The following is a 27891-nucleotide window of genomic DNA, read 5'->3' on the forward strand; positions in this document are numbered from 1 at the left end:
ATTAAATGAGAAAAAAATGATGTTTGTTACCATTATTTTAGCTCTCCTTCATCAGGCTTTTTCCTGTATTCTTGATTTTACAATGACAGTTATAAATGGCATGAAGAAATTTATCTAAAATATATTCTGCAGCGTAAACGTTAGGCATTGGAGTGCAAATGTATGGATTCAGCTTACACTGTTTTGTGTGTGTGATTTTTCTTGTGTTTTTGAAATTATTTTGAATTTACATAAAAGCCACAGAAAGAGTGCACAGAGCTATGTGTGTCCTGTACTCAATTCTCAGTTGTTAACGTTTCTGACCCATCTGAGAAGTTGCAGACGTGGTGCTCTACTGCCCTGTCTTCTTCAATGTGTGTTTCATAAGTACAAGGACATTGTCCTACGTGACCACAGGGCAGCCATCAAAACCTGGAAATTAACATTGATCCAGTGCTACCACCTAGACCACAAGCCCTATTCAAACTTCATCAGTGATTTCAACAATGCCCTTTATGTCCAAATTCAATTCACAGATCACATACTGTGTTTCTTTGGGGTGTATTTTAGTCTTCTTCAATCTGAATTAGTTTCTCATTATTTCCTTATTTTTATGACCTTGATCTTTTAAAAAAGTATAAGCTGATAACATTATAGAATGTTCCTCAGTTTGGGTTTGATAATGTCACCTCCTGATTGATGTCCTTGGTGGCATACCACTGAAACCATGCTCTGCTCCAGTGCCTTTTACCAGGAGCTATGTAACGCTACTGTCCCTGTGAACTTTTTTTTTTTTTAAAGATTTTATTTATTTATTTGCCAGAGAGAGAGAGAGAGAGAGAGAGAGTGTGAGCACAGGCAGAGAGAGTGGCAGAGGGAGAAGCAGGCTCCCTGCGGAGCAAGGAGCCCGATGTGGGACTCGATCCCAGGACGCTGGGATCATGACCTGAGCCGAAGGCAGCCGCTTAACCAACTGAGCCACCCAGGCATCCCTGTCCCTGTGAACTTTTATCTCTTAGAGAAGATTGTATCTACCAGGTTTCTGTACTCTAAAGTTAATAAATATTTTGCAGTTCTAAATCAATAAGTAATTTGTAGGTATTCTGTGGGGAAGTACTTTGAAGCTATCCAAATCCCGTTGATTCTCATTCGTGGTAGTTGTGTTCTATAAAGTCACGCGAACATTGAGTTGGCGAACACCGAGGCATTGCTCTAGGAGAAACACAGGGTTGGATTCCTGTCACAATATAATCATCAACCAATTAATACATAACCTTGTTTCATGTATGTTTCTGTTCAAAGACACCTTACTCAATATATATTGTTGATTCATTAACATTGAATCCACCACCAACAGCAGTATGACTCATGCCTGAAGGGAGTGTATCTAACACACGCATTTTCTCTACATGGCACATCACAACCTCTTAGGAATGCTAGACAGCATTTCAGCACTATGTCTGGGGGCATTTGAAACAGGGAAATCACCCAAAACACAAAAATGCTAAAAATTTGACAATATCTTATGAAAAGGACACTTGCTTGCAGCATGAGAGCTGACCCAGGAAGACAGAAGGAGAGGCCTCATGCAGTCTTTGCCAAGAAAGTGTGTGTCCTACAACTCAAATTTTTTTTTGCCATTTGGTGCATGACCTTGAATGGCCACCCCCGAGAGTTTTGATTTGGGGGTTACACATAAATTGTAGCGAGTGGGCAAATTTGAAAATACTAGATCTGTAAATAATGAAGATTGACTGTATCTTTTTTCTGTTAAACTTTCACTTACCACTTTTAGCATCCATTGACCTTAAATTGCTTCATATTTGACTATTTGGGATCCTTCAAACTCTCTTTGGTGTCCTTCTGACATGTCCCCGTCATTCTCTAAGCACTTTACTTTCTTGTTAAACAAGATTTTCCAGGCTCATCTTGTATTTTCTGTCTCAGCTCTGAAGTTAGACATTTCTCCAAGGAGCTCTCTGTTGAGTGGAAAATGGCCCTTAGAAACCACACACTGGGTGTTAGGTGTACTCTTTGCTACTAGGGTGTTACAACTTCTAAGCCATGTAGTAGACCGAATAAGGAAATATATGTGTGTGCTCACATTCACACACATGTATCTATCATCTGTCATCTTTATCTATCTATCGTCTATCATTATATCTATCAATCGTCTTCTACCTACCCATCTGTCTATCTGTCCATCCATCCCATGACTTCATACCATTACCTTCAGTTCCAATCTGATATCTAACTATCCCCTGTCCATATTTGTAAACTCCCTTCTCTGGCCATTAGAAGGCTGACTGCCATTAATCTTAATGGACTTACTTACTTACTCTTCTTGCATTTAAACAAACTCCCAGCCCCACCAGCTAAAGACCCAAGTCTGTATATCTGGCCCTTTGTTCTTGCAGGGCATGTATGTTGAAGATTTAGCTCCAACAAAGGGAAGGAGGAAGGTGAAAGAAAGAAGGAAGCTAACTTAAAGTTGTTGAATTTCAACTTTTGCTAAATTCTTCTTAAATAACACCAGGGTTTTTTTTGGGTTTTGTTTTATTTATTTATGAAAGAGAAGAACAAATATGACATATATTTTTAGTTAGCATTGAAATTAAAGGCCTATTTTAGCACACGAAATTGGTATAAGAGAAAAATCTGTTTTCTGTAATAAGTATCTTTTTTTAAAAAATTTATTTATTTAAGGAATCTCTACACCCAATGTGGGACTGGAACTCATGGCCCTGAGGTCAAAAGTTACATGCCTTTCCACTCTTCTGATTGAGCTAGCCAGGTGCCCCTATAACAAGTATCTTTTAAAATGTTTATTTGATACATATGCTATCTTCTTGGATTAAAAAAATTTGTTGTATAATTTCACCAGGTGTTTTATATTCAACAATATTTAGATTTAATATACCAAATAGACTTAATTTGAGTCCCCAAATGTGGATAAAAAATCTTCTAATTTTCTAATTTTTAAATCTTATTTATTTATTTATTTATTTTTTATTTTATTTTATTTTTTTTAGTAGGCTCCACACTGTGGAGCTTGAACTCATGACCGCAAGATTAAGAGTCCCATGCTCTTATCGACTGAGCCAGCCAGGCACTGCTCTAATTTTTATTTTTTATTTATTTATTTTTTTAAAGATTTTATTTATTTATTTGACAGACAGAGATCACAAGTAGGCAGAGAGGCAGGCAGAGAGAGAGAGGAGAAAGCAGGCTCTCCATGGAGCAGAGAGCCCGATGTGGGGCTCGATCCCAGGACCCTGGGATCATGACCTGAGCCGAAGGCAGAGGCTTTAACCCACTGAGCCACCCAGGCGCCCCTGCTCTAATTTTTAAATCTTAGATATGACCTTCTGATTTGCATATTTATAAGAGAATATTGGGTAATTTTATGAAGTACTTGAATTATATATTTTTTTCTGGTGTGTTTTTCCAGGTTAAAAAATGAAGTATGCATCTTAATTTTTATTTTAAATGTTCATTTAAACTTTAATGATTAAATTAAGATATAGAACATTAACATTAATTTACATTTTAAAATGATTAGCAAATAGTCTTGACTTCCTAAGTTTTAAATTCTGGTGAATAGGCGATAAATTATAGCTTTAGTAACAAGTTTTGCTTAATTTTTATGAATTGATTTTACTATGTTGTAGCATAAGGTGATAGCTGTTTTTTTTTTTTTTAAGATTTATTTATTTTAGAGAGGGAGAGAAAGAATACACAGTCAAGCAGGGGGAGGGGTAAAGGGAGAGAGAGAAGGAGAATCTTTTTTTAAAAATTTTTTAAGGATTTTATTTGTTTATTTGACAGACAGAAATCACAAGTAGGCGGAGAGGCAGGCAGAGAGAGAGGGGGAAGCAGGCTCCCCACGGAGCAGAGAGCCCTACATGGGGCCTGATCCCAGGACCCTGAGATCCTGACCCGAGCCAAAGGCAGAGGCTTTAACCCACTGAGCCACCCAGGTGCCCTGGGAGAAGGAGAATCTTAAGCAGAGTCCCTGCTGAGCCTGGAGCTCAACGTGGGGCTCAGTTTCACGACCCCGAGGTCATGACCTAAGTCAAAAATCGAGAGGGGAATGCTTGACTGACTGAGCCACCCAGACACCCTAGAGAACAACCATTTTGATAACTGTGATGACTGTACAGAAATAATGCAGCTTATCTTTTTCCATGATACGTTCCAAGATATGTAAAGATCACATAAATGTCGACGAGGGAACAGAAGGCAAGCTGAGGGTAAAGCAGAAGCTGATAACCCTCGAACCACACCCGTAACCATGGGATATATGTGACATTCCTCAGGCACTCCTGGCTGCCCTAAAGGAAAAACAGTTATCTTGTAGAGATCACAATCCTGCAAGACCTGCGTCTGCCTCAGTTTATAAATGTCCTAGTGATTTATAAGGTAGAAGCTTTCTTAATCAATAGCCTAACTTCCAGAGACAACTGTGTTCCTGAAGCACTAACGTCACCTTCCCCTCCATAAAACTGAGGGAGGCTGAGGCAGAGGGAAATGTAAATAAAGTTGAATTTCTTTTAAACCCATAAAGCTCATTGGCAAGGACATGTGTGCCATGAGTGTGACATTCCTCCAGGGAGCTCCCAACTGTCTTACTGTGAATGCCTTACTAAAAGGAAAAACAACCTTAACTTGAGAAATAGCAAAGCCTCTGGTATCCTGTGTGTCTTCTTTAATACATGAAAGTTCTTTCAAACTCTCCCTTTTCCTTATCTTCCCCAACCCCGTAGTATATAATCAGCCACCCCTCACAATCCTGGCCAGCAGCTCTTCCTGCCCACGGGTCCTGTCCCCATGCTTTAATAAACCACCACTTTGCACCAAATACATCTCAAGAATCCTTTCTTGGTCATTGGCTCTGGGCTTCATCCCACTGAACCTCACCTATATTCCAAAACTTCATCAATGTGAGTTAATTCATATTATAAACATGCAAAAATGCATAAGAATCTCCTTTTATTCCTCTTTCCCAATCTTATTTTCACTTACAGAATTTCTTGGTGTTGTATATATTGTGAAGTATATATTCAACCACATATAAATATGTTGTTTTGGTTTGATTTTTACTTTGATATTACGTATATGTATATGTATATATATTTACATACTCATGTATATGTATATTTATGCAGCAGCTTGCTTTGTTCATTTATAAAAATATTTCTTGGAGTTCCTTTTATGCCAGCACATAGAGCTCTGTATTGTTTTTAGCTACTGCATAGTATTTCATTATGGGGCTGTGCCATAATTTATTTAAACATTTTCCAGTGATGGACATCTAGTCTTTTTCCTTAAATTTTTGCCATTGTAAATAATGCTGAAATGAAGATACCTAGGCATACATCTTGGAATATATCTATATGGCAAGTTCTGTAAAATAAATGCAAAGACTTGAAGACAAGACTTTTCTCTCTTCCTTGAGAGGCAGCTGGGACGGTCCTGAGCCCCCACCTCTGGGGTATCCTCCTTTTGGAGAGCATTTCTCTTCCTTCCCCAGACCAAAGTCCCTGGGAGTACGTGAGCTGGTGACCTGACCCTTAAGCCCTTCTAGCTGTATCATTTCCTGTTTCATAATGAGGCTGGAAGATCAAATGACCAGAATCATGTACCAGTTCCCCTGCTGTGGGTGTCTTCAATGCGGGGTCAGGGATATGACACTTCAGAAGTGCATTTTCCTAGGGAACTGCTAGTTGAATGACGTGGGAACTATAATGTAGGACTGTACTGCAAGTTCTTTGCCCATTTAGTAGACTCTTGGGTTTTAACAAAGAATAACATTGTTTTAATCAATAAAAATTGTGAATAATTTATCTTAAGCAGTTTTTAGAACAGGAGTCATAGATTGGATTATTTTTGTAAGGTTATTTGTGTATAGATATGTTTTTTTTTTACTACTTTTTAAAATTTCCTCCTCCTAGTTGAAAAATTTTTAACAACCCCAAATCTGTTTAATAAAGGGGATGATTTCTAATCAGTCATCAGGTTGTTCTGGTTTTATTCTCTGTTCAATAGTCTTGAATATTGCTGAATGGCTATTTCCAGTTCATTTCAAAAACAATTCAATTTTATTTTATTTTCCATCCCTTATTTATAACATTCATTTGTCATTTTTGTCATTTTGTAGACCTACCAAGAGCAGCTGTCAGGATCTTAAGCAACATGACATTCCTTTTTGTGAGTTTGTCATACACAGCTGAGAGTGCCATTGTAACTGCTTTCATTACCTTCATTCCCAAGTTCATCGAGTCACAGTTTGGTATCCCAGCTTCCAATGCCAGCATCTACACTGGTAAGGCACTGCCGTTAGAGCTCCTTGAAAACATGATCATTTTTGACCACTAAACTAAAATGCAATGAGTGAAGAGAAAGTTCCTTCTAACATCAAAGTGTTAAATAAATTCATTAACAGCTACCTGCTTCCCCTCACCCCCCGCCCCCATTTTAGGAGGAGAAGGTCTTTGAATGTTTTCTTGTTGACTTGGGTTGTGTTACTGTGTGACATTTTTACCAACTGTCTTTTGGAAAGGAAGAACTTTGCATAATTATGTTTTTATGGTTCTCAGTTAAAAAGAAGGAAATAGGCAATGGCATTCAAAATTAGATCTGAATACATCTTTTTATGGGTGGCAAGAGTTAAGTTAAAAAAAGAATTAAAAATTTTTAAATGGATAATCTGAACTATAGATCAGGTGCATGGTATCAGGATTTCCCCATCCTGAATGTAAACAGATTTTTGATTGAATTAGAGAAGACACTTGACCTTATAAAGGAAATCTATGAATTTTGTTTTAGAAGGTGTTTTATGTCTGGGGAAATGATTTTTGGAGACTATGATACGGGTACCCATTGTATGTAATACTCAAATCTTTTTTCATAGTAAATTGGCTGTTTTGAAATGCGGGACCCTTAATTCTCAGATATTGGGGGAATTTCCAGTGCATTATATCATTATATTTTGGATATATCCTTAGTGGTTTCAAAGATGGTCAAATTCCTGTATCTGCCCAAGGCTTAATTTATTAATAAAATATTACTTAAATAGTTAAGTGGAGATTGATGATAACTTTTCTGATGACTCTGGCTCCTACTTTATCTTCTATATCCACATTCAAACTTAGGAAGCTTGAATTGTCTGAAAATTAACAGGCAAAGTTATATTATTATTATAAAAAGAGAAGTTGAGTTGAAATATTTGGGTAATCACTTTGTTCTCTCCATTCACTTTGCACATAAAAAGACATACATTGGGGTTGTGGGTCCATGATTGCAAATATTTTCGTAAAGAGTATACTGCTTTGGATCATTGTAATGGTCACCCAAATATATGTTTTTCTCTATTTGTTTTTCAAAAATATATGTTTTCCTTATATTAAGGTAAAATTTGCAAATTACTTAATAGTTTGGTTGCCAGAAAATCTGAACGACACATTTCTAGTTTAATTCTTACACTAACCCTTTGTTTGAGTGACTATTCTTGGTAGGGAAACCAAGAGTTGTCTTGTAGCTAGATATGAAGACACACAGCTGATAAATGTAGAGTAGTCTCAAGCATTTCCCTAAGTTTCAGTATTAGTAAGTGTTACTGTCAAGAAGAGTCATCAGTCAAATAAATCTGGGACTTGCTGAGTTGAAATGTTACAGAGGTGTTTGCTGTAGGACTCTTCACAACCCTTACCATGCCAGTGTGCATTGTGAAGTTCCCAGACACAGGCTCAAGGCACTGTCTTTCCCAAATTGACTTGACTGTGAAATCCAGCTTTTGAATGGCATCTCTCTTCAGGAGAGATTTTCTTCAGGACACACATCAAGAAACACTGTTGTTCCATCCTGTGTGTCCCTGTTCCAGCCAGACTAGGGAGCAGAGCTGTCTGGATCATCCCATCCAACCCCCACCCCCCTCCAAAGGTGCCATTTTGACTAAGCAACAGTTGCTAGGGCTGTGGTACAGAACTGAGCTAGGTAGGACTTGATGCATATTGAATCATATTGACTAAGGCCATCATTTAATTATGGTAGAGGCAGTGGCTAGACATAAGACTCCTTGTGGAAAAATAGAGCAAAAGGTTCAGCTGGACTGAGGTGTTTTGGCCACAGAGTTCCACAGTGGTGTGGTCAAGGCAGTCATCACTGAATATGGCCCCCTTGGTTAAGGGGGATACAGGTTTGAATAAAACTAGCTCATGGAATTTGTTCATTCTGTGTTCCAACATCAGGATTAAATAAACAGCATCACACAGTGCCAATTCCATTCTGGTTTTGTCATTGTAGTTTTTTTTTTTTTTAACATTGTCAGTGCAATTAAAAAAAAAATTTTATTTATGTATTTGACAGAGAGAGAGAGAGAGAGCACAAGCAGGGGGAGAGGCAGAGGGAGAGAGAGAAGCAGACTCCCTGTGGGGCTCGATCCCAGGACTCTAGGATCATGACCTGAGCTGAAGACAGTGGCTTAACCAACTGAGCCACCCAGGCGTACTGTCAGTGCAATTTTTACACTATGTTTGATAATCTCCTGTGTTCTGATAAAAGGCTTTTTTATTTCCAGCTCATACCTTTTCCTTTCTTTCCAAATAGATAAATAATAATCGTCAAAGATATTCAGATTGATTAAGAGTAGAAGGTTGCCTGTCATATTATAGTAAAATGAACAAGGATGATAATCTCTTTGAAAGCTCACCTTGATTTTTTGAATTTTTATTAATTGAATCCTTCTTACCCCATGAGCAGAGATTTGTATTTTTAAAGGACTTACTTAGTTTAATTGAATCTTTGGTTCTCTTTCTATGCGTGTAAGTGACTTAGAGAATGAAGAAATTTATCTGAACAAGAATTTTAATATAGTTTTTAAAAAAAAGATTTATTTAAGAGAGAGAGTGAGCGCAAGCAGGGGGAGGGGCAAAGGGAGAGGGAGACAAGCAGACTCCCTGCTGATGTTGGCTGGATCCCAGGATCCCATGATCCTGAGATCATGACCTGAGCCGAAAAGAAATCAAGAGTCAGACATTTAACCGACTGAGCTACCCAGGTGCCCCAGAATTTTAACATAGTTTTAATTTCTCATCTGACAAAATTTTTGAGTTAAAGTTCTTTTTTTTTTAAATTTAAAAGGATTATTTGAATAAATACTTTGACCCTCCATAGCCATTTGCTTGTACTGTGTCATATGATAGGGAGGACGCTCCAGACGTATCAGAACACAGGCCTTTGTTCACTTTCTCTCCCCATAGCCCTTGAGCACCAGCTCTCACAGAGCTGTGCCCTGTGTGTGTGTGTGAGTGGGGTGTGTGTGTGTGTGTGTGTGTGCATGTATGTGTGTGTGTTAGACTCAAACCAGAACCCTAAGTTGTTTTACAGATCTGCCCGTGTTCGTATCTATGTAACCGTAAATCCAAGTTCACGTTACACCTTCCCATTTGTGGTATTTCTGCTAACCCACTTAGGGTCACATTTGTTGACTGAAGTGAACTATTTGAAGGTTGATGTTTTGGAAAAGGCTGAAATGATGGCAAGAGCCCTGAAGGAGGAGGCCGAACAGCCTTGAATCCTGCCACTGCTGGTTACTAGCTGTGTGACTTTTGGCAAGTCCTTCTACTTCTTACACTTCAGCTAAAACTGAAGCTTACCTGTGTCATGAAGACAATAGCTCCCCTGTCTTTATGAGTCAGTGTTGTTGTGAGGATCCAGTGAAGTAGTGAGTAGTGATTTGTTTTGGATCTTCCCTAACTTCAAATGGGCACAACAATATAAATTGAAAAACACAGCTTGATCATATATTATAGGAAAGGGAATTATCATTGAAGATGTTGCTGGTAGCCTCTTACATTTGAAGTCATGGTGCTTGAACAGGTCTGAGAATGAAACCTCTATGATAATAATGGTGATAATAAAATATCTGCTGACTTTACTGAGTGTTTACTAAGTAGAAGACCCTACCCATGCTCTTTCATATGGACATGACTTAATCCATGAACCAGTGGCTATGTAGTAGGTGTTCTTGATTATGCCCATTTTCCAGATGAGGAAACAAAAGTCTAGGGAGTTTTAAACAACTTGGTTAAAGACATGCAAATAGTTAGAGCCTGGAGACTAGTATCTTGGAGTATTTGAAAATCCATATGTGATTTTTATTGAAATATTATTATAGGTTTGTGCTATTTTATCATTTCCAGGCAGTTAAATTTTTTTTTTTTACTATTTCGGAGAAACAGTATTCTAAGTTTCAACCTCCATCATATATATACACGCACACACACACACACACACACACACACACCCCACTGAACCATGGTCAAGAACACTCATTTTCAGAGCACCAGCATCTTTCAGCATCACCTTTGCTTTCTTGGGGTCCTGCCCTTGTGTGTGCAGAATTATAAAGGGTTAGACAATAGTTTATCTTTGGAGTTTGTATTAGAGAATTCTATTTTGCTTTTCATTGGAGAATAATCAAAATACTTATTCCTTTGGTAAGGGGATTAGGTTGGGGTGTGATTTTAAAAAATGACTATCATTTTTAATGTTGTCTAATTAACCAAATATTTGCCATCTGTCTTCAGCTGCTGATTTGGGGGTTGTTTTTGATGAGGTTCAAAGCAGTACCCCTGAACTCAGACTGCAGCCTCTGGGAGTCACTGCATACTTGGAAGCCAGAGAGACATGCACATGCTTTGATTTGCTCCATTCTTCTGCTTTTCTGTACCAGTTTTTTAATTTTATAAGAATAGTTTTTAAAAATACATTTTTGTACTAATTTTGTAAATGTATACATAGATTTTTTTAAACATTAACATTAAACTTTTAAGTGCAAATAGACCATATTAAGTATGGCTACACTTGGCATCACTGCCCACTTCCAAGGTCAGGCAGTGACCTTGGACTCCACAAGGCATGGGCAGGCACTGAACATGATGTGCTTTGGGAGAGGAGAGGAAGGTCCTTACAAACCAACATCTTGCAGCAGCTGCTAGCATCTTTTTACTTCTATACTTTTAAACAATCTTGAGATAAATAGAGGCTATTAGGACCTAAGAGTGACAATTATAGGCTCTTTGTCTTTTGGGCAGAAAGGTATTTATTACATTAAATTACATGTGTTTTTCTTTGGTGCTAATTAGAACTTTTGTAGAAGGTTATAGTGGACATTAAGTCGAGATACTCAGATTCTTTGTATTTGTTGATTAGCTAGCTAATTTAAGGCATGTTTGAGTGCCTACCATGTGGCAGGTTCTAAGCCAGTGCACTGATGGTGATGGTTAAACCGGGTTTAATTGCTTAAGAAGGCTCAGAGGTCCCAGAGTGACAATGCTTACACATGAGTACTCTGTGACAACAGCACTCAAGGGAAAATGTACTTCCCAGTCACAGACCATCTCTGAAGGGCATGGCAGGACCTATGTCCTCTCTTGTATCCGGGACCACTGACAGGTATTGGGAATACCCAGGAATCAGAGCTCAAAGCGGAGTCTCAGTGGGTATTACAAAGTACTTCTGTAATACTTTTTATATTTTAAAATATATTTTTAAAGATTTTATTTATCCGAGAGAGAAAGAGAGTGAGAGCATGAGCAGGGGGAGAGGCAGAGGGAGAATCAGGTTCCCTGCTGAGCAAAGAGCCCAAACATATATACATATATATATATCCCTCCCCCCCCCCCAAAGAGAAATCACAAGCAGAGGGGAGGGGTAGAGGGAGAAGCAGACTCCCTGCTGAGCAGGAAGCCCAATATGGACTGGATTCCAGAACCCTGGGGTCATGATCTGAGCTGAAGGCAGACACTTAACCGACTGAGCCATCCAGGCTCCCTAGAAAACAATAATTTGGACTGGAAGGAACTCTATGATTTCTTCCTTTTCTAAAATCTTAGATTAAGTCATTTTTTTTCAAAAACCACATGCATCAAATAAACTTATTCTTACATTCCCCATAGAGTTGTATTATTTTCTTAGAAGAGGATTAGTTATTAACCAATTAATTTTCTGTGATATTTTTGGTAATGTTGCATCACCACTAACTTTGGCCATGTCTAGTATCAGCACGATCTGTTTTTCTTTCTGTGGGTGTCCTGATGTAATCCACAGACAGACCTCTCTTTGAATCCCAGATCTGTCATTTAACTAAATGTGTGATTTTAGCCAAGTAATTTCACCACTCTGTTTCTCATCTGTAAAATGTGAGTGATCATATCCCAGGGCTACTGAAAAAAAAAAATGAAATGAGATAATTCTATTTTAAAGCATTTGCTATCTGGTAGATGCTCAATAAAAACTTATCTGTTGTGAAACAGTATTAAATTTAAATTCATGTTAAATAGTTTCGTTAGGTTTTCTGATTTAAAACAAATTTTGTATTAGTCTAATTTAGAGTGGTAACTCAAAGGTGTTTTTTTACGTTCCACCTGTTAAAAAAAGTAACACGTTCAAATGAAATTATAAGGAGGCACTTTCTTAGTCTTGATCATAAGAGTAAAATAACGTAAGCTTTCTGGAGCTAGAGAAAGCCAGAAGGTGCTGGAAAGGATGTTCATATCACAATGCATCATGGACCTCTGTCTCTCTCTGTCTCTCGCTGAATCTCTCTCTCAGTTGCTCTAAATCAACTTACCAAGTGATCAGCCTCCTGTTTGGCCAGTTCTCCAAATACCCATTATTTCTTTTAATTCTTTCCCTTTGTTTACTAATTTTCAGAATAAAAATTTGTATTCTATGAAATCTGTAGAGTCACCAATAAATTTAAAGATATATTACCATGAACTCGTGGCTACTTATGTTTGATGTGCTTTCATCTTTAGCGGTCATTATTCTTTTTGATGCTGCAGTTGTCCACTGTCTGGTCACTGGGAGCCCTTTCAAGTCAGCACCTGTGTACTTTGGCACCCACCTTGGTAGTCTTTGGTTTCCCACAGGACAAAAGATGACTCACTTATCTTATGTTTCCTGCCCTAGACTTGGGATCAGTCATTTCTGCAAGCAACTGTGTTTCCTTTCAGAGGAAAATGGTATTTGGAGATCACCATCCAGACAGTAGGGTCTCTCATTGCTAAAAGGTTGTCATGGATGCTAGACCTTTTTTTTTTTTTTTTAAATAAAAAGAGGAAAACAGATTATGAGGTTATACTGATATTTTTGCTTCAAACTTGATTACAGGTTATTAATTAACTTCTTTGATATTATATTGTATCTCTTTGCTCTAATTCTATAAATTTTTTTCCTAATGACTATAAAATAATTTATCCAAGTGTGTATGTATGAGTATGTGTATTATAGTTGCAAACCAAGTATCAGTATTATTACCAACCATGAGATATGAAATGCACTTTTATTTATTTTTTTTAATATTTTATTTATTTGACAGACAGAGATCACAAGTAGGCAGAGAAGCAGGCAGAGAGAGAGAGAGAGAGAGAGGAGGAAGCAGGCTCCCCGCTGAGCAGAGAGCCCGATGCGGGGCTCGATCCCAGGACCCTGGGATCATGACCTGAGCCAAAGGCAGAGGCTTTAACCCACTGAACCACCCAGGCGCCCCTGAAATGCACTTTTAGACTAAGCGGTTCTTTTGTCTGCAGGCTTTCTCTTATGGCTATGCAAAAATCCTGGGACCTAAAGTTATTTGAAATGATTCTTCTCTGGTTATGCCAGCCACCAGACAAGCAGTGGAATTTATTTGCTTTAATTTATTTTCAGTTTTTAGGGATTATTTTATTTTTATATTTTTAAGTTAATTAAAAAAATCATGTAATGCATTTATATGATTTGAAAGTCAGAACCATAAAACAAAGAACATTCAAAGAGGCCCTGCATCCATCCAGTTCTCTCTCTCCCTCCATAGGCAACATTTTCTTAGTTCATCCTTCTTGCTTCTTTTTGAATAAGTAGGTAAATAAATATGTGGAGGCGCGAGGGTGGCTCAGTCGGTTAAGTGTCTGATGTTGGCTCCAGTTGTGAGGTTGTGATCTCTGGATTGTAGAATTGAGCCCTGTGTCTGGCTCCATGCTCGGCAGAAGTCTGCTTGTCCCTCTCCCTCTCCGTCTGCCCCTCTCCCCACTTGTGCTGTGTCTCTCTCTTTTTCAGATAAATAAATAAAATCTTTAAAAATAAATAAATACAATTAAATAATTAATTAATTAGATAATGCAGTATGCACAATACATACATCAGTATTTTGTATTAGTATCTCCCCTTTCTTCCCCCAGGGTAGGTATCCTGTAGTGTAGCAGCATGAGTCCCACTGTATGGAAGTATCATGGTCTATTTGGTCCCTTATTTGAGGACATTGGTTTTTTTCCCATTCTTTTGCTATAATGACACGTATCATGATCTGTTTAAGTAATTTCATACAAATAACCCATTTATCCCATATACTTATTTTCTTTTTGACTATTTAATGTAATTGTCCATCTTTCAGTTAGCCTTTATCCCGGAGAAGCCGATTCCAGACAGGAGAGGGAAACAGAGAGCTCGTGAATTTGTTTGTCAGTCTTCACCACCGCCCCCCCCCCACCCCGCTTCCCCCAGAAAGGCTTAGAATTTTCCCTCGGGTTGCTACAATGATCTTAAAGAGAGAATTTTGCTGAAACTTCTTTGAAAAATCCATGTGGCTTTTGGGACTCCAAATGGAATTGGAGTCTTTCCTTCAGTGTGCGTCTTTACTATGAGGGGGAAAGCAGGGCTTTTGTTGGGTTTCCACTCTTCGCTAGGTGCAGCGATACAAAGGGGCCCTTTGATGCATTGTTGGCTGTTCTTGCTGCAATACGACTGTGCAGTTTGCAGTGGATAAAACAGGTGGATAGAACAGTTTTTGTAAGCTGTATACCCAGCCGTCCATGATACAGGTCCATAATATAGAGATTGAGCTGGTCCTCAGAGAAGCTGCCCACATTTTAGCATTTTTATTGTACAAATTCTCTCTCTTCCAACTTTTTTTTAAAAAAGATTTTATTTATTTATTTGACAGACAGAGATCACAAGTAGGCAGAGAGGCAGGCAGAGATAGAGGAGGAAGCAGGCCCCTCGCTGAGCAGAGAGCCCGACATGGGGCTCGATCCCAGGACCCTGAGATCATGACCTGAGCCGAAGGCAGAGGCTTAAACCACTGAGGCACCCAGGCACCCCCCTCTTCCAACTTTTTATGCATTGGGTAAGACATATAGTATGGTGATTAAGAGGATCAGATTTAGAGGGAGACAGATCTTGTTGAGATTCTTGTTCATCCTTTTAATCCATCCATCCATCCACCCATCCACCCACAAATATTTATAAAGCTTCTGCTATGGGCTTGGCACTGTGCAAGGTCTAGAAAAGCCATGAGGAGAACACAGAGGTATTCTGCCCTCAAGGGTCTTTCAGTGTAGTGACCCTATAAGGCTGCCCATGTCCCCGGACAAGTTCATTAAGTCCAAGAGTGTTGGAGATTGTGAGGATTAAGTGAGGAAATGTAGATTGTGTGCTCGGTGCAGTGTTTGGGAAGTAGCCAGTAGCCAGTAGGGATAACTGAATACTCCCTTTATGACATACTCTCAGGAGGGATATCTAAGGCACAAGAGTGAAGGCAGGACTTAGGGCAGGTGGAAACAGAGGTTATCTGGAGGAAATGGATTCAAAGAGTAAAAAGAGAGGTACAAAGTGTGACTAACAGGTAACTGGAAGAGACGCCTGGGTGGCTCAGTTGGTTAAGTGTCTGCCTCCAGCTTAGGTCATGATCTCACGCTTCTGGGATCGAGTCCCACATTGGGTTCCTTGCTCACAGGAAGCCTGCTTCTCCCTCTGCCTGCTGCTCCCCCAGCTTGTGTGTCTCTCTCTCAAACTCTCTCTTTCTCTGAAAAATAAATAAATAAAATCTTAACAAAAAATAACAGATAGCTGGAAGATGAAAGAGAAGGCAAGAGATTTGATACTAAGATGATCGGCTAAGGGATTATTTCATCTGAACTGAGGGAAGTTTAGAGACACAATGTAATTCTTAAAGTACAATTGCTTTCCAAGTGTAACACATGGAACAGGAAACTGATTTCAGCTGAGTCAGTGTTGAGCTAGCGGTAAATCTTGATATCTGTGATTTAGTCTCCACTTACTGTTCAACCTCAAATATGTCTATTTTTCACAACTCTTACTGAGGGAAGAGACATTTTAAGTGTTTTAATGTCATATATTTGAACACGGTGCAGGGAAATGTCAGATGACCAAATCTCTCAACTAAATGAAATGTTTATTTCACTTATTTTTGATGATTACTGGTCCTTATGTCTGGGATTTGTTTCCCATGCATACCCACCTGTGTGTTCATACACGGAGAAAAATGAGGACAGACATCACTTACAAGGGCTTTTCTGGGCTCAGAGGACATTCAGTCCAGTTTTCTCCACATTTTTGTGTCTACATTCATTGCCCCTTGATGATCACTGATGTTCAGAATGGCCCAGAAGCCCCTTGAGAGCCTTAGTCATCAAAAATAATATATTTTGTTCACAGAGCAGTATTTATTTATGTACAAAAGTTGAGAAAGATTAGGGAGCTTTTGAAAAGGACTGAAAACCCATGGGAGAAAGTGAAATGTCTGGAGCAGATGTAAGTGCCTTTCTGCTGCTACACCCAATAGATTTGATGAATGAATGACTGTAAATATTAATTTTTTTCTGGCCCTCAGTCCTCTCCCTGAGTGAAGGATTGAATTAGACAACCTTTCTTCAAAGATCAACTAGCAAACATCCCACCATCTCTCCGCATCCACCCCCCTAACCAACCCTGCAAAATCCTCTGATTTTTGTGAACAACTTCTTTTTCTAGACATTCAAGTTCGTCAATGTTTTACTGTTTTGCTTTGGTATAGGTAGGGTGTTGTAAGATGTATTTCCTGGCAGTTAAAGTTAAAATCATATAATATTATATTTTTCTTTTTCTCCTTTGTTGTGTGTGATGGAACTGAGGTTGAATTGCTACACTTTTTGCTTTTTGGGGGGAGGACTATCAAGGAGTAAGGTAGCTTGAAGATTAATTATTCTCCTTTTGAGAACTCAGGAACTTTTTACCAGACATGATCCCATTTTGGCAGGTCCATACCTTGCTAAAGTGAGGTCATCCCCAAATGCTTTGTAGTGGGCCAATTGTTATAAGAGAAAGGATATGGATTTTGGAGTCAGAGGGTCTGGGTTCAAGATCTGTCTCTGCCACTTATTAGCTGTGTAACTTTGTGTGAGTTAGGTACTTTCTTTGGCCTCAGTTTTACTAGTTGTGAAATGATATAATCATATCCATTTTGTAAGGCTGTTGAAGTTTTAAAAAGTTTAAAAATTACTTATTAAATAAAAGGCACACCCTAAGTAATTCAGTTAATGATACTGTAATAGCATTGTAATGGGACAGATGGTAGCCACCCTTGTGGTAAACACAGCAGAGTATATAAACTTGCCAAAACACTAAGTTGTACACTTAAAACTAATGTCTCATTGTGTGTCAACTATGCTTAAGTAAAAACTTTAAAAAATACTTAAGTGTAAAGAACAACATTAATATTAATGGAATGACCTTGGCTTTCCTCTCTCTCCTCATCAAATATTCCATCCTCTATAACAGGACAGGAGAATCAGGACTATTATGGAAAGAGATGAGGAAGAGAGGGCACAGAGTGTAATATTATCCCAGTTTTATAGATAGATAAGTAGAGGTAGAAGCTCTAATTGAAGGATTCTTGGCCCACAGGTAGTGACATCCTGGGGCTAGAGATGAAGCATTCTGACTCCCAGCTCATGCCACCAGCTCTCATTTCCTCAGAGATGCTGTCTGCCATAAAAATCACACCCAGAGTCAAAGAAGATCTTAACCCTTGAGGATGGCCAGGATATGGTTATTACAACACAGACAAGGGAATACCTTACCTTTTTCTACTAAACAGTAAAACAGGAGCTTAAACATTATTAGAAGTTGAAGTAATGTCCTTTAGTAACCTGAACCATCTCATGATGTTCCACAAAAAATTTACTTCACTCTCAGGCTCAGCTTCCCCTTGTGGCATCTGTTCATTGGTTAGAAGGTAAAACTTGGGGTTATTTGGGTTTGTTACCAATAGTTAATGTTTTCAAGTCATTGTATTAAACATTTTTTTATATCTCTATTTACAATAAAGATGAGTGTAATTTGTGTTGGTGTTTTGACTAAAGTGGATATTTAAAAACATTATAGGTGCATGTTTCTCTTACCTATGCAAGGAATAATTTATGTATTATCATTTTATATTGAGTAGTTCAGTATTGTTTTGTAACATCTTCCTTCAATTTGTTTGAAATATATTCTATATAAATAAATCTCTTGTGGAAATGCAATTGAGCTTGGTGGAATTATCCAGTAATGAAGTAGATAGAGTAGGACAGCTATATAAATAAATATCCATGAATTTTCCAATAGAACATCTGTATGACATTACAAGTTCTTCTTTGTTCCTACTGCAGCCTTGCTCTCCAATATAGTTACTCATGTAATCAATGTGTTGGTGGTTATAATTACAAGATTTTACACACACACAGAAACACAGACACACCATACACACACACACACACACACACACACACATTGACATTCAATATATATATATTGAACAGAGTCATCAGCCTTAACTTTGCTAAGCAAAACATTCTGCATGTTAATTGAAGAATATTCGGGAGAATGTTTAAAATGTTAAAGAAGGACAACTTTACAAGTTTTCCCAAGTACCACAGAAGCATCAAGCACATTTTCAGTGCTGACAACTAGTAAAAAAGATAAATCTTGTTTGTCTTTAGATCAGATTTCCAAGAATCTCAGAAAAAGGTGCCAGTGGAAATTTTGTGTTCAGATAAAATATCTGCCTGTGGAGGATTTTGCTTTATGGTATGTGTTCCCAGCCTGTCTTAGGATCATGACCTGGGGAGAGTAGTCACTGTGAAGTCACTGAGTAGTTTTGAGTGCCTACCATTTAGCAAACTACTCTGATGGGCATTATGATGCATATGAAGATGAATAAAAGGAAATAATATAATTAATAGTGGAAATAAAATAGAAGAAATCGTGTGCAATGGTTTCATATTATAGAGACCTTTGAGTCTCTGGTAGAGGAATTTTTTAGAGCAACAGATAATTAGAAAATATGGGAACTACTTTAAAAAAAAAATATTTGTCAGAGAGAGAGAGAGAGAGAGAGTGAGCACAAGCCCGGGAGTGGCAGGCAGAGGGAGAAGCAGGTTCTCCGCCAAGCAAGGAGCCCATTGTGGGATTTGATCCCAGGACCCTCGGATCATGACTTCAGCTGAAGGCAGATGCTTAACTGACAGAGCCACCGAGGCACCCAAAGCTCTGTAATTTAAATGTGTATTTATGGGAGTGTTAGCCTCATATAAATTTAGAAAAGGCATTGGATTTAGAATCAAACAAGCTTGGGCCTTGCTTCGGCATTAACAAGTCATTGACCCAAGTCATGCATCTTCTCTTCTTTCTCTCTTTCTCGCTCTTTTGTCATCCATAAAATGAGGGAGTTGAAGAAAGAGATATCTCTGAGCTCTTGTATTAAGTTAGGACTAAATTTTTCAGAGAATATCAGAGACTCAAAATAACAGAAGTTGAAGCAAAATAGATTTTTATTTCACTCTCACACACACAAAAAAATCTGGACATAGGCAGCTCAGCGTTGGTGTAGTGACTACAGTCACTGAGACCGTTTCCAATTTCTGCTCCATCTGGACTCTTGTCCTCCTGGTCCAAAGGACAGAGCTCTAGCTATCAACTCTACATTCACAACAGCGGGGTGGTAGGAGAGGGGAAGAAAGGTACTACTTTTGTTTTCCTCACAGTGGCCAGAACTTATCACATGGTCATATCCAGTGACAAAGGAGTCTGGGAAATGTAGTCTGTATTCCAGACAGCCATAACCCATGCTATTACTTTAGAATAAGAGTCTTGGGTCATATGCAGACTGCTGTTTTTTTGTTTGTTTGCTTGTGAATAATATTTTAATTGAAACATAGCAGTGCTTATTTGTTTGCACAAGACTGTGACTACTTTAGCACCCCAACATTAATTGCAACAGGCACTGTCTGACCCATAGAGTAGAAGACATTTATGACCTGGTCTTTTATAAAAATAGATAAATAAATAAAACTTGCCACCAATAGGGGACTACTAGTGTTTCTAGAAGAAGAAAAGGTAGTCATCGAGGAATAAGTAGGAATCTCTGTCATAGCTCACAAATTCTGTGATTCTATGATAAACAAATAGGAAACCCAAACAATTAATTTCATATAATATAGGAATAATTTTGAAAATGTTAATAAACACATTAGTTGCTAAAACATATTAGTAAATATTGAAACACAAAGTTCTTTCTTGCTGTAACAGGTTGAAACTTGAGTTAAACCTGTTAAATTGCCTTCTTTTTTATTCTGTCCACTTCCACATCTTATAGTGGTTGCTTTCATTTCCAGCCCAGTTGTCTAAGATGTTGGCTACTCCTCTCCAGCTTTGAGTAAAATTTACTTTATTAGGCAGGTGCCTTGCATAGCCTTCATCTTGGTGAAAATAAAAATGTGAAAAGATAAAGGGCTACCTTTGATCCTGGTGAAGCCCCCCCACCCCCCAGTGTGATATCTGGATCTGATAGTGAATGAGTGACCATCACTGTGAGATAGGTCCATAGCAGTTAGTTAGGAGGTACATTGCATTGACTGTTGCTACACTGTCATTTTTTCTTTTGCTGGTTCACATGTCATTTGGGGTGAAACTTAAAATATTTATTGCATTTTCTTATTCTTTTAGCTTTTCTTCTTTTTTATTTTAAAAGAGTTTATTTATTTATTTATTTATTTGAGAGAGAGAGTGTGAGTGGAGGGAGGGGCAGAGGGAGAAGGAGAGGTCAAGAATCTCAGGCAGACTCTGTACTGAGCCTGGAGCTGGCCTCAGGGCTTGATCTCATGACCTGGAGATCATGACCCGAGTCAGAACCAAGAGTTGGACGCTTAGCCAATGGAGCTACCCAGGGGCCCCTCTTTTAGCTTTTCAAGATATGTTAGTGTCTTCCTAAAAGAAATCTTATTTGCAAATTTGTCATTTTATTATTCAAAACTAAGAGTAGATAAGGTCTGAACCATAAAGGAAAGAGACTATTGGTGTTTTGCTGAGAGATCTAAAGATGGATCGGTTGGTGGTGCTTGTCGTTGCATTAGTAAGGCACATGAGAACCATGTCATCTCTTTGTTTTCTAGTGCTTTCTACCCAATGCCTCCTTTAAAAAAGTTAATTAATTTATGGATTTCTGGAGCCTGAGTTCTGATAGACAGTAGGTTTTGTGTCCTCCAAAGCTGCTCAGACCATTAGATTACGAGAGTATGTTTCTATTTATAAAACTTATTTTGTGGATATTATTATCTGGTGGAATTAGGCATGTTTTTTGAAACAAAACATCTTTAGGTGAAAAGTACAGAATATATTATACTGATTGTTTTTCTTCCCTCTTTTTTTTTTTTTTAAGATTTTATTTATTTATTTGACACAGAGAGAGAGATCACAAGTAGGCAGAGAGACAGGCAGAGAGAGAGAGGGGAAACAGGCTCCCTGCTGAGCAGAGAGCCCAATGTGGGACTTGATCCCAGGACCCTGAGATCATGACCCAAGCCGAAGGCAGAGGCTTAACCCTTTGAGCCACCCAGGCACCCCTGAAATGCAAACACAGAACAGCCAAAACAGTCTTGATAAAGACAGGTTGGAGGACCTAGACTTCTTGATTCCAAAACTCAATAAAAAGCAATAAGTATGGTACTGAGTTAAAGCAAACATAAATATCAGTTGAATAGATTTGAGAGTCCAGAAGCAAACCCATACATCTACGATCAACTGATTTTTTGACAATGATGCCAAGACCATTCAATGAAGAAAGAATAGTCTTTTCAAAAAATGGTGCTGGGATAACTGGTCACATGCAGAAGAATGAGGTTGGACCCCTACCTCACACCATATATAAAAAATAAACTCAAAATGGATCAAAGGCCTTAACGTAGAAGATAAAATTATAATACTCTTAGAAATAAACATAGGCATAAATCTTTGTAACCTTGGATTAGACAATACAACCAAAGGAAAAAATAGGTAAACTGGATTTCATCAAAATTTAAAACGTCTGTACATCAAAGGACACTATGACAAAAGTAAAAAACGATCCACAAAATGGGGGAAATATTTGCAAGATATATATCTGATAAGGGACCAATATCTAGAATATATAAAGAATTCATACAACTCGGGGGGCCTGAGTGGCTCAGTGGGTTAAAGCCTCTGCCTTCAGCCCAGGTCATGATCGAGGGGTCTTAGGATCGAGGATCTTAGGATCGAGCACCCCATCGGGCTCTCTGCTTGGCAGGGAGCCTGCTTCCCTCTCTCTCTCTGCCTGCTTCTCTGCCACTTGTGATCTCTGTCTGTCAAATAAATAAACAAAATCTTAAAAAAAAAAAAAGAATTCATACAATTCAATAAGAAAAGAAAAATAAACTAATTGAAAATTGGGCAAAGGATCTGAACAGACATTTCTCCAAAAAAGATATACAAATGGTCACATGAAAAGATGCTCTACCTCATTAGTTATCAGAGAAATGCAAGTTGAAACCACAATGAGATACAGCTTTAAACCCACTCAGATGACTATCGTCAATATTATCTGTGATATAACAATCGAAGATTGGGAGAAATTGACACTCTCACACACTGCTGGTAGAAATGTCAAATGGTGTACCCACTTTGGAAAACAGTTTGGCACTTCCTCAAGCTAGAGTCACCATATGATTCAGAAATTCCATTTCTAGGCATATATCCAGGAGAAATGAAACATATGTTTGCATTAAAACTTGAACATGAATATTCATAGCAATATTATTTATGATAGCCCAAAATAGGAACAACACAAATGACCATCGATTAATGAATGGATAAATCAAATGTGATATATCAGTGCACTGGATTATTTGGCCATAAATAGGAATGAAGTACTGATACATGCTATAATATGGATGAACCTTGAAAACATTAGGCTAAGTGACAGAAGCCAGACAGAAGTATTGTATGACTCCATTTATATGAAATAGCTAGGATAGGCAAATCCATGGAGACTGAAAGTAGACTAGTGGTTGTCTAGGGCTGAGGGAGGAAATGGATGTGATAGCTAATGCATACAGAATTTCTTTTGGAGGGTGGTGAAAATGTTCTCACAATGATTGTGAGATTGGTTGTATATCCCAAATTACTGAATTGTACACTTAAATAGATGAATTGCATGGTATGTTAATTATAGCTCAAGGAAGCTGTAAATTAAAGAAAAAAAAAAGAGGAACAGAATATTCAGATTAGTGAGTTGACTGTGTTTATCAAAAGGCTGTTCTGGTCCTCCTCAAGAAATTGGTGAGATTAAAGCAGTTTCTAAGGAGCAAATCTCCACTCGTCCCCCTGGGGGTAAGGGCGTTCTAACAAGTACGGTTAGGTGTTTAGAAGTTTGTCTCAAAATGTCATATAAATAGAGTTTTTAAAAAGCTGCTTGCTTCTCCCAGGGGAGGCATAGCTTTGTCAGGCTTTTGTGGCTCAGCTATTAGTGGGCGAAATGACGGTCAACCATCCTCAATGGGAAAACTTCGAGAGCTGCTGGGTTTGGACAACAATGGAAAGGAGAGAAGTTGAAAACTGCTGACAGAAAATGGATCCTGCCCACAGGGCCTCTGAAGAGGCTTTGTGTTTGGCACCAGCCCACATCTGTAGGCTTTGCCTCTGTGAACGGAAACTAAGTGCAGTAACCCAACACCAGGGTCTTTGCTTGAGGCTTATTTTGATAACTGAAAAAGTCACCAAGACTTTATTATTCTCCTGTGAAATTTCCTCTGCAAGAGGCTTTTTCTTCCTTTGCAGTAATTTGGTTCAAGCTTTCGCTATTTCGCCGTTAAGTTGCCCAGAGCCGGTGAAAGATGGAAGTAAACATCTGATTTTTGCATTTCATCATTTCAAGTTGTTTTTGCCCTCTGTGGTTTTATTGCCTAGATGCAGAAAACACTTACGTTTCTAAGCCATAAAAGATGAAATATTAATTTGATTTGATTTTCGAATCCCTTTCATGATGCAGCTTGGCATTGGCTTTTATGTATTATTGTAGCCAGAGCTTTGCAAAAACCTGAAATGAAAAGTGTGGTTGTTTTCTCTCCTGAATGTACCTTTTTTCTACCTTTCCTTCAGTCAGTGCTCTCGAGACCTTGAATCCCCAAGACTGGGAATCTCGTATTTCCCTCCAGTTACCATACACAGTCTCCCTGTGTTGGCAGAATTGAAGAAAGTGTTATTCTGGGTGAATGAACCCCCTTTGCCTTAGTGGGAATTAAATATGAGCTTTATATTGGTGTCTCCATGAGGAAGTCATGGAGGCGGAGGCCTTTGGGAAGCATGTATCCCATTGAAAGCCTTTTTTGGTAATTCCAGCAAGGCTGGGCTAGAAATTTCAGAACATTCTCTATTGGTTGGCTGCAGGTGGTCCCATCTGAGCCACACTGTTGCTGTCACCAGGTACTTGAAGAGGAAGCTGTGGTCGGAGATGTCTGCTTCTAGCACCTTGTCCTCTAACTGAAGCTACAGATGGGCAAAACATGAGACAGGCTGTCTGCAGCAGCCTTGTATAAGGCTAGCTACACTGCCAGCTTATCTGCCTCCAGAGAATTCTTAAAAGAACTTCTTCCTTCCCGCCTGTAGGCTTCTCTTCAGGAACTGGTGGCTGTACAGTTTCATAAACGTGGACTGCTTTTCCTAATCCAGCCAAATGGGACATGGTACCCCTACTTTATAATTTGACTAGATGTTAGGCTATGAAATATTATGGATTTAATGAAAAACTGTTCTCTGCCTTAAAATGGCCACTGAACTATAATATATATATATATTCGTTATAATATATAATGATACATATGTTCGTTATAATATATATAATAATATAATATATAATGATAATATATATATATATATAATGATATACCTAATCATGGTTTGTGAAGGGATTTCTGACATTTTTCACAAGAGTGGTATTGAGATACTAAAGAGAAAGAGATGTATTGTGCTTTTGTGATACTTTGTGGACTTATGTATTGTTTGTGAAAATGTCTGCTTATATTCTCAGGGCATTTAAAATTTGCTATCATTTTAAAGGTTTGCATTTTTAAAATATTCTCTTCTTTTAGTCCCTTTTTGTTCTTTTATTCCTTGATATTTATTTCCCATAAGAAAATGTTTGCAAGGAAAAATAGAAGCTTAAAAGGGTAAAATAATTTACCCTGGGTGATTGGAAAAACCTTTATTTTGTATACGATTACAAGCATAGTCTTTGGAAAAACTAAATGAATTTGAGTTTGTTTCCCGGCTCTATCACTCATTAGATATTTCTGTGATGTGGAAAGAAGCTGCATTCCTTCCAATCTAAGACACCATTAATTGTAAGATGCTCCATGATTTTGAGTTATTATGAAAGTAAAATATTTTAATTAGATTATGACATAGGAGTAAGATACTTTTGATTGTGAGACAGTTCTGTTTCAAAGCAATTTGAAATCCATACAATTCTGCGAATGAGATGGCATACTCTGTGTCAGTGTGTGGCATATAGTCTATACCTCTGTGTGTGTGTGTGTGTGTGTGTGTGTGTGTAAAAAGAGAGGGAGAAAGGGAGAAAGAGAAAATGAATGAATGAGAATGAACCCGACTGGACTTCCTTCTGCATGTCCATGCTGCTTTCTCTTCCCCTCCCCCGTGCCCAGCTGCTTTTCCCCAAGGTAGCAGCAGAACCTCCAAGTCATGATAGCTTACGATTATATTTTTACTGACTGATTCATAGTCTTACGTTTACGGGCCATTTCTTTTTCAACTTAAGTAAAGAGAACTTTGGATGTGAAATACATAAAAGGGATCAGTGAACTTAGAGAAAAGAGTGTTGAGGACATCTAAGATTTTGAGTTCTTAGTTCACTGCATTCTGCATCACTGTGACTTCACAGTGATTTCACAGAGAGAAGAGTTCTCAGAGGGCTGCTGACATTACGTGCTTTGTCACCGTTAGTGGCCTGGGAGTTAAACTTTTGCTAATAATGTTCAATTCAGAATTTTGATAACAGTGAAGTTTTCCAGAGATCGTTTAGTGCCTGCCAGTTTTAAACTGATATTAGCAGCTTATTTTGGTCCCAAGTTAGATTTTAGATTTCCTCTTTGTAAAATAAGATATAGCCTAGTTTAGGAATAATTGAAGACTATCATTTGAAGTTTTTATATAATTTTTAAATATAATTTTATATAATTTATATAATTTTAATATAAATTTTAACATTAGTTATATAATTTTATATAATAAATTCTAAATAACAAAGTTTGCTCTTTCATCCATACATTTCCAGGTCCTGGCAAGTGCTAGAAAGGTATGAAGATAATAAAGATATAGTCCCCACCATGCACAAAAACTTTACAGTCGAGCAGGAAAGAAAGAGGTAAACACAACAGACAGTGGCAGGCCTATGACAGGGGTCAGCCCTGGGTACCGTGAAAGTAAATTATCGTTCTTAACAATAGTGATAGTTGCACAATAGAAGTTCCCTTCCCTGAGCCTAGAACATTGTTGATGATGAGAGGGTCACCTAATCTCATCCTCCCCTTTTTCAGTTCAAGTTTTTTTAGTGTCCCAAATCATGCATTAAGCAGAGGTATATTTTATATGTCTATTTTTTTTTAAAGATTTATTTATTTATTTATTTGTCAGAGAGAGAGAGAGAGAGAGAGCGAGAGCGAGCACAGGCAGACAGAGTGGCAGAGGGAGAAGCAGGCTCCCCGCAGAGCAAGGAGCCCGATGTGGGACTTGATCCCAGGACGCTGGGATCATGACCTGAGCCGAAGGCAGCCGCTTAACCAACTGAGCCACCCAGGCGTCCCTTATATGTCTATTTTTAAAAAAAGATTTTATTTATTTATTTGACAGAGAGAGACACAACGAGAGAGGGAACACAAGCAAGGGGAGTGAGAGAGGGAGAAGCAGGCTTCCCACAGAGCAGGGAGCCTGATGTGGGGCTCCATCCCAGGACCCTGGGATCATGCCCTGAGCCGAAGGCAGAGGCTTAACGACTGAGCTACCCAGGCGCCCACCCCTATATGTCTGTTTTCAATACAGATCATTTCTATGTATTGACAAAAACTAGAGTAAAGAGGAAGAATTCCACCAGTAGCTTTAATATTTGATAACTCAGTGAGTATCATTTTTCGTAAAGACTTTTTGGCTTCACAAACTATACATTATAAGGACAAGCAGTATTGCAACTTGGGGTAAAAACTTCAAAACTGAATGTTATGGAATAGTGTTTGATAGAAGAGAAAGAAAGGAAGTAGGACAGTTCACATGTCAATTTGCTTGGATAAATAAGTAGATATTTATCCAACTAGATAAATTGGATCCAGTTGGATAAATATTTATCCAATATAAATTCCAACTGGAAACCAGTAGGTTGTTCGCAGACCTTTTTGGAAGTAAAGCAGGATCCTCTGCTTTGTGAGAAGTTAATCCATGCATCCCTGAGTTCTTTAGATTCAGATATATACACACAGTAACTAAACAGCTAACAGAGGTTTATGTGCTTAACACATTGTAGCTAAATATCAAATAAAGGTCTATATAAAAAGAACACAGAGGTTTAGTTGGACCATTAGGAATAGTTTAAATTCACTCCTATAGATAAAACAGCATATAGAAATTTTGCCTAGTTCCAATATATTTATTTGTGCAAATGTTAAGCTCATTCATATTAGACAGATGATAATGATGTTCATACTTCTGATGATGCTGATCACCAACATTTATTAAGTGTATACTAGGGGGTCA

The 27891-nt window shown here is 38.2% G+C and overlaps 1 protein-coding gene across 1 annotated transcript in view; it reads left to right on the forward strand.

Annotated features, from left to right (window-relative positions):
- Positions 1-27891, forward strand: part of SLCO5A1 (solute carrier organic anion transporter family member 5A1) — a 130521-nt gene that overhangs the window by 72027 nt on the left and 30603 nt on the right. The window contains exon 5 of the mRNA XM_080803189.1: positions 6140-6304. Within this exon, the coding sequence (XP_080659315.1) occupies positions 6140-6304 (165 nt within the window). The remainder of the gene's footprint in view (positions 1-6139; positions 6305-27891) is intronic.

This window comes from Martes martes (assembly GCF_963455335.1).
Source record: "Martes martes genome assembly, chromosome: 4".
Taxonomy (NCBI): Eukaryota; Metazoa; Chordata; class Mammalia; order Carnivora; family Mustelidae; genus Martes; species Martes martes.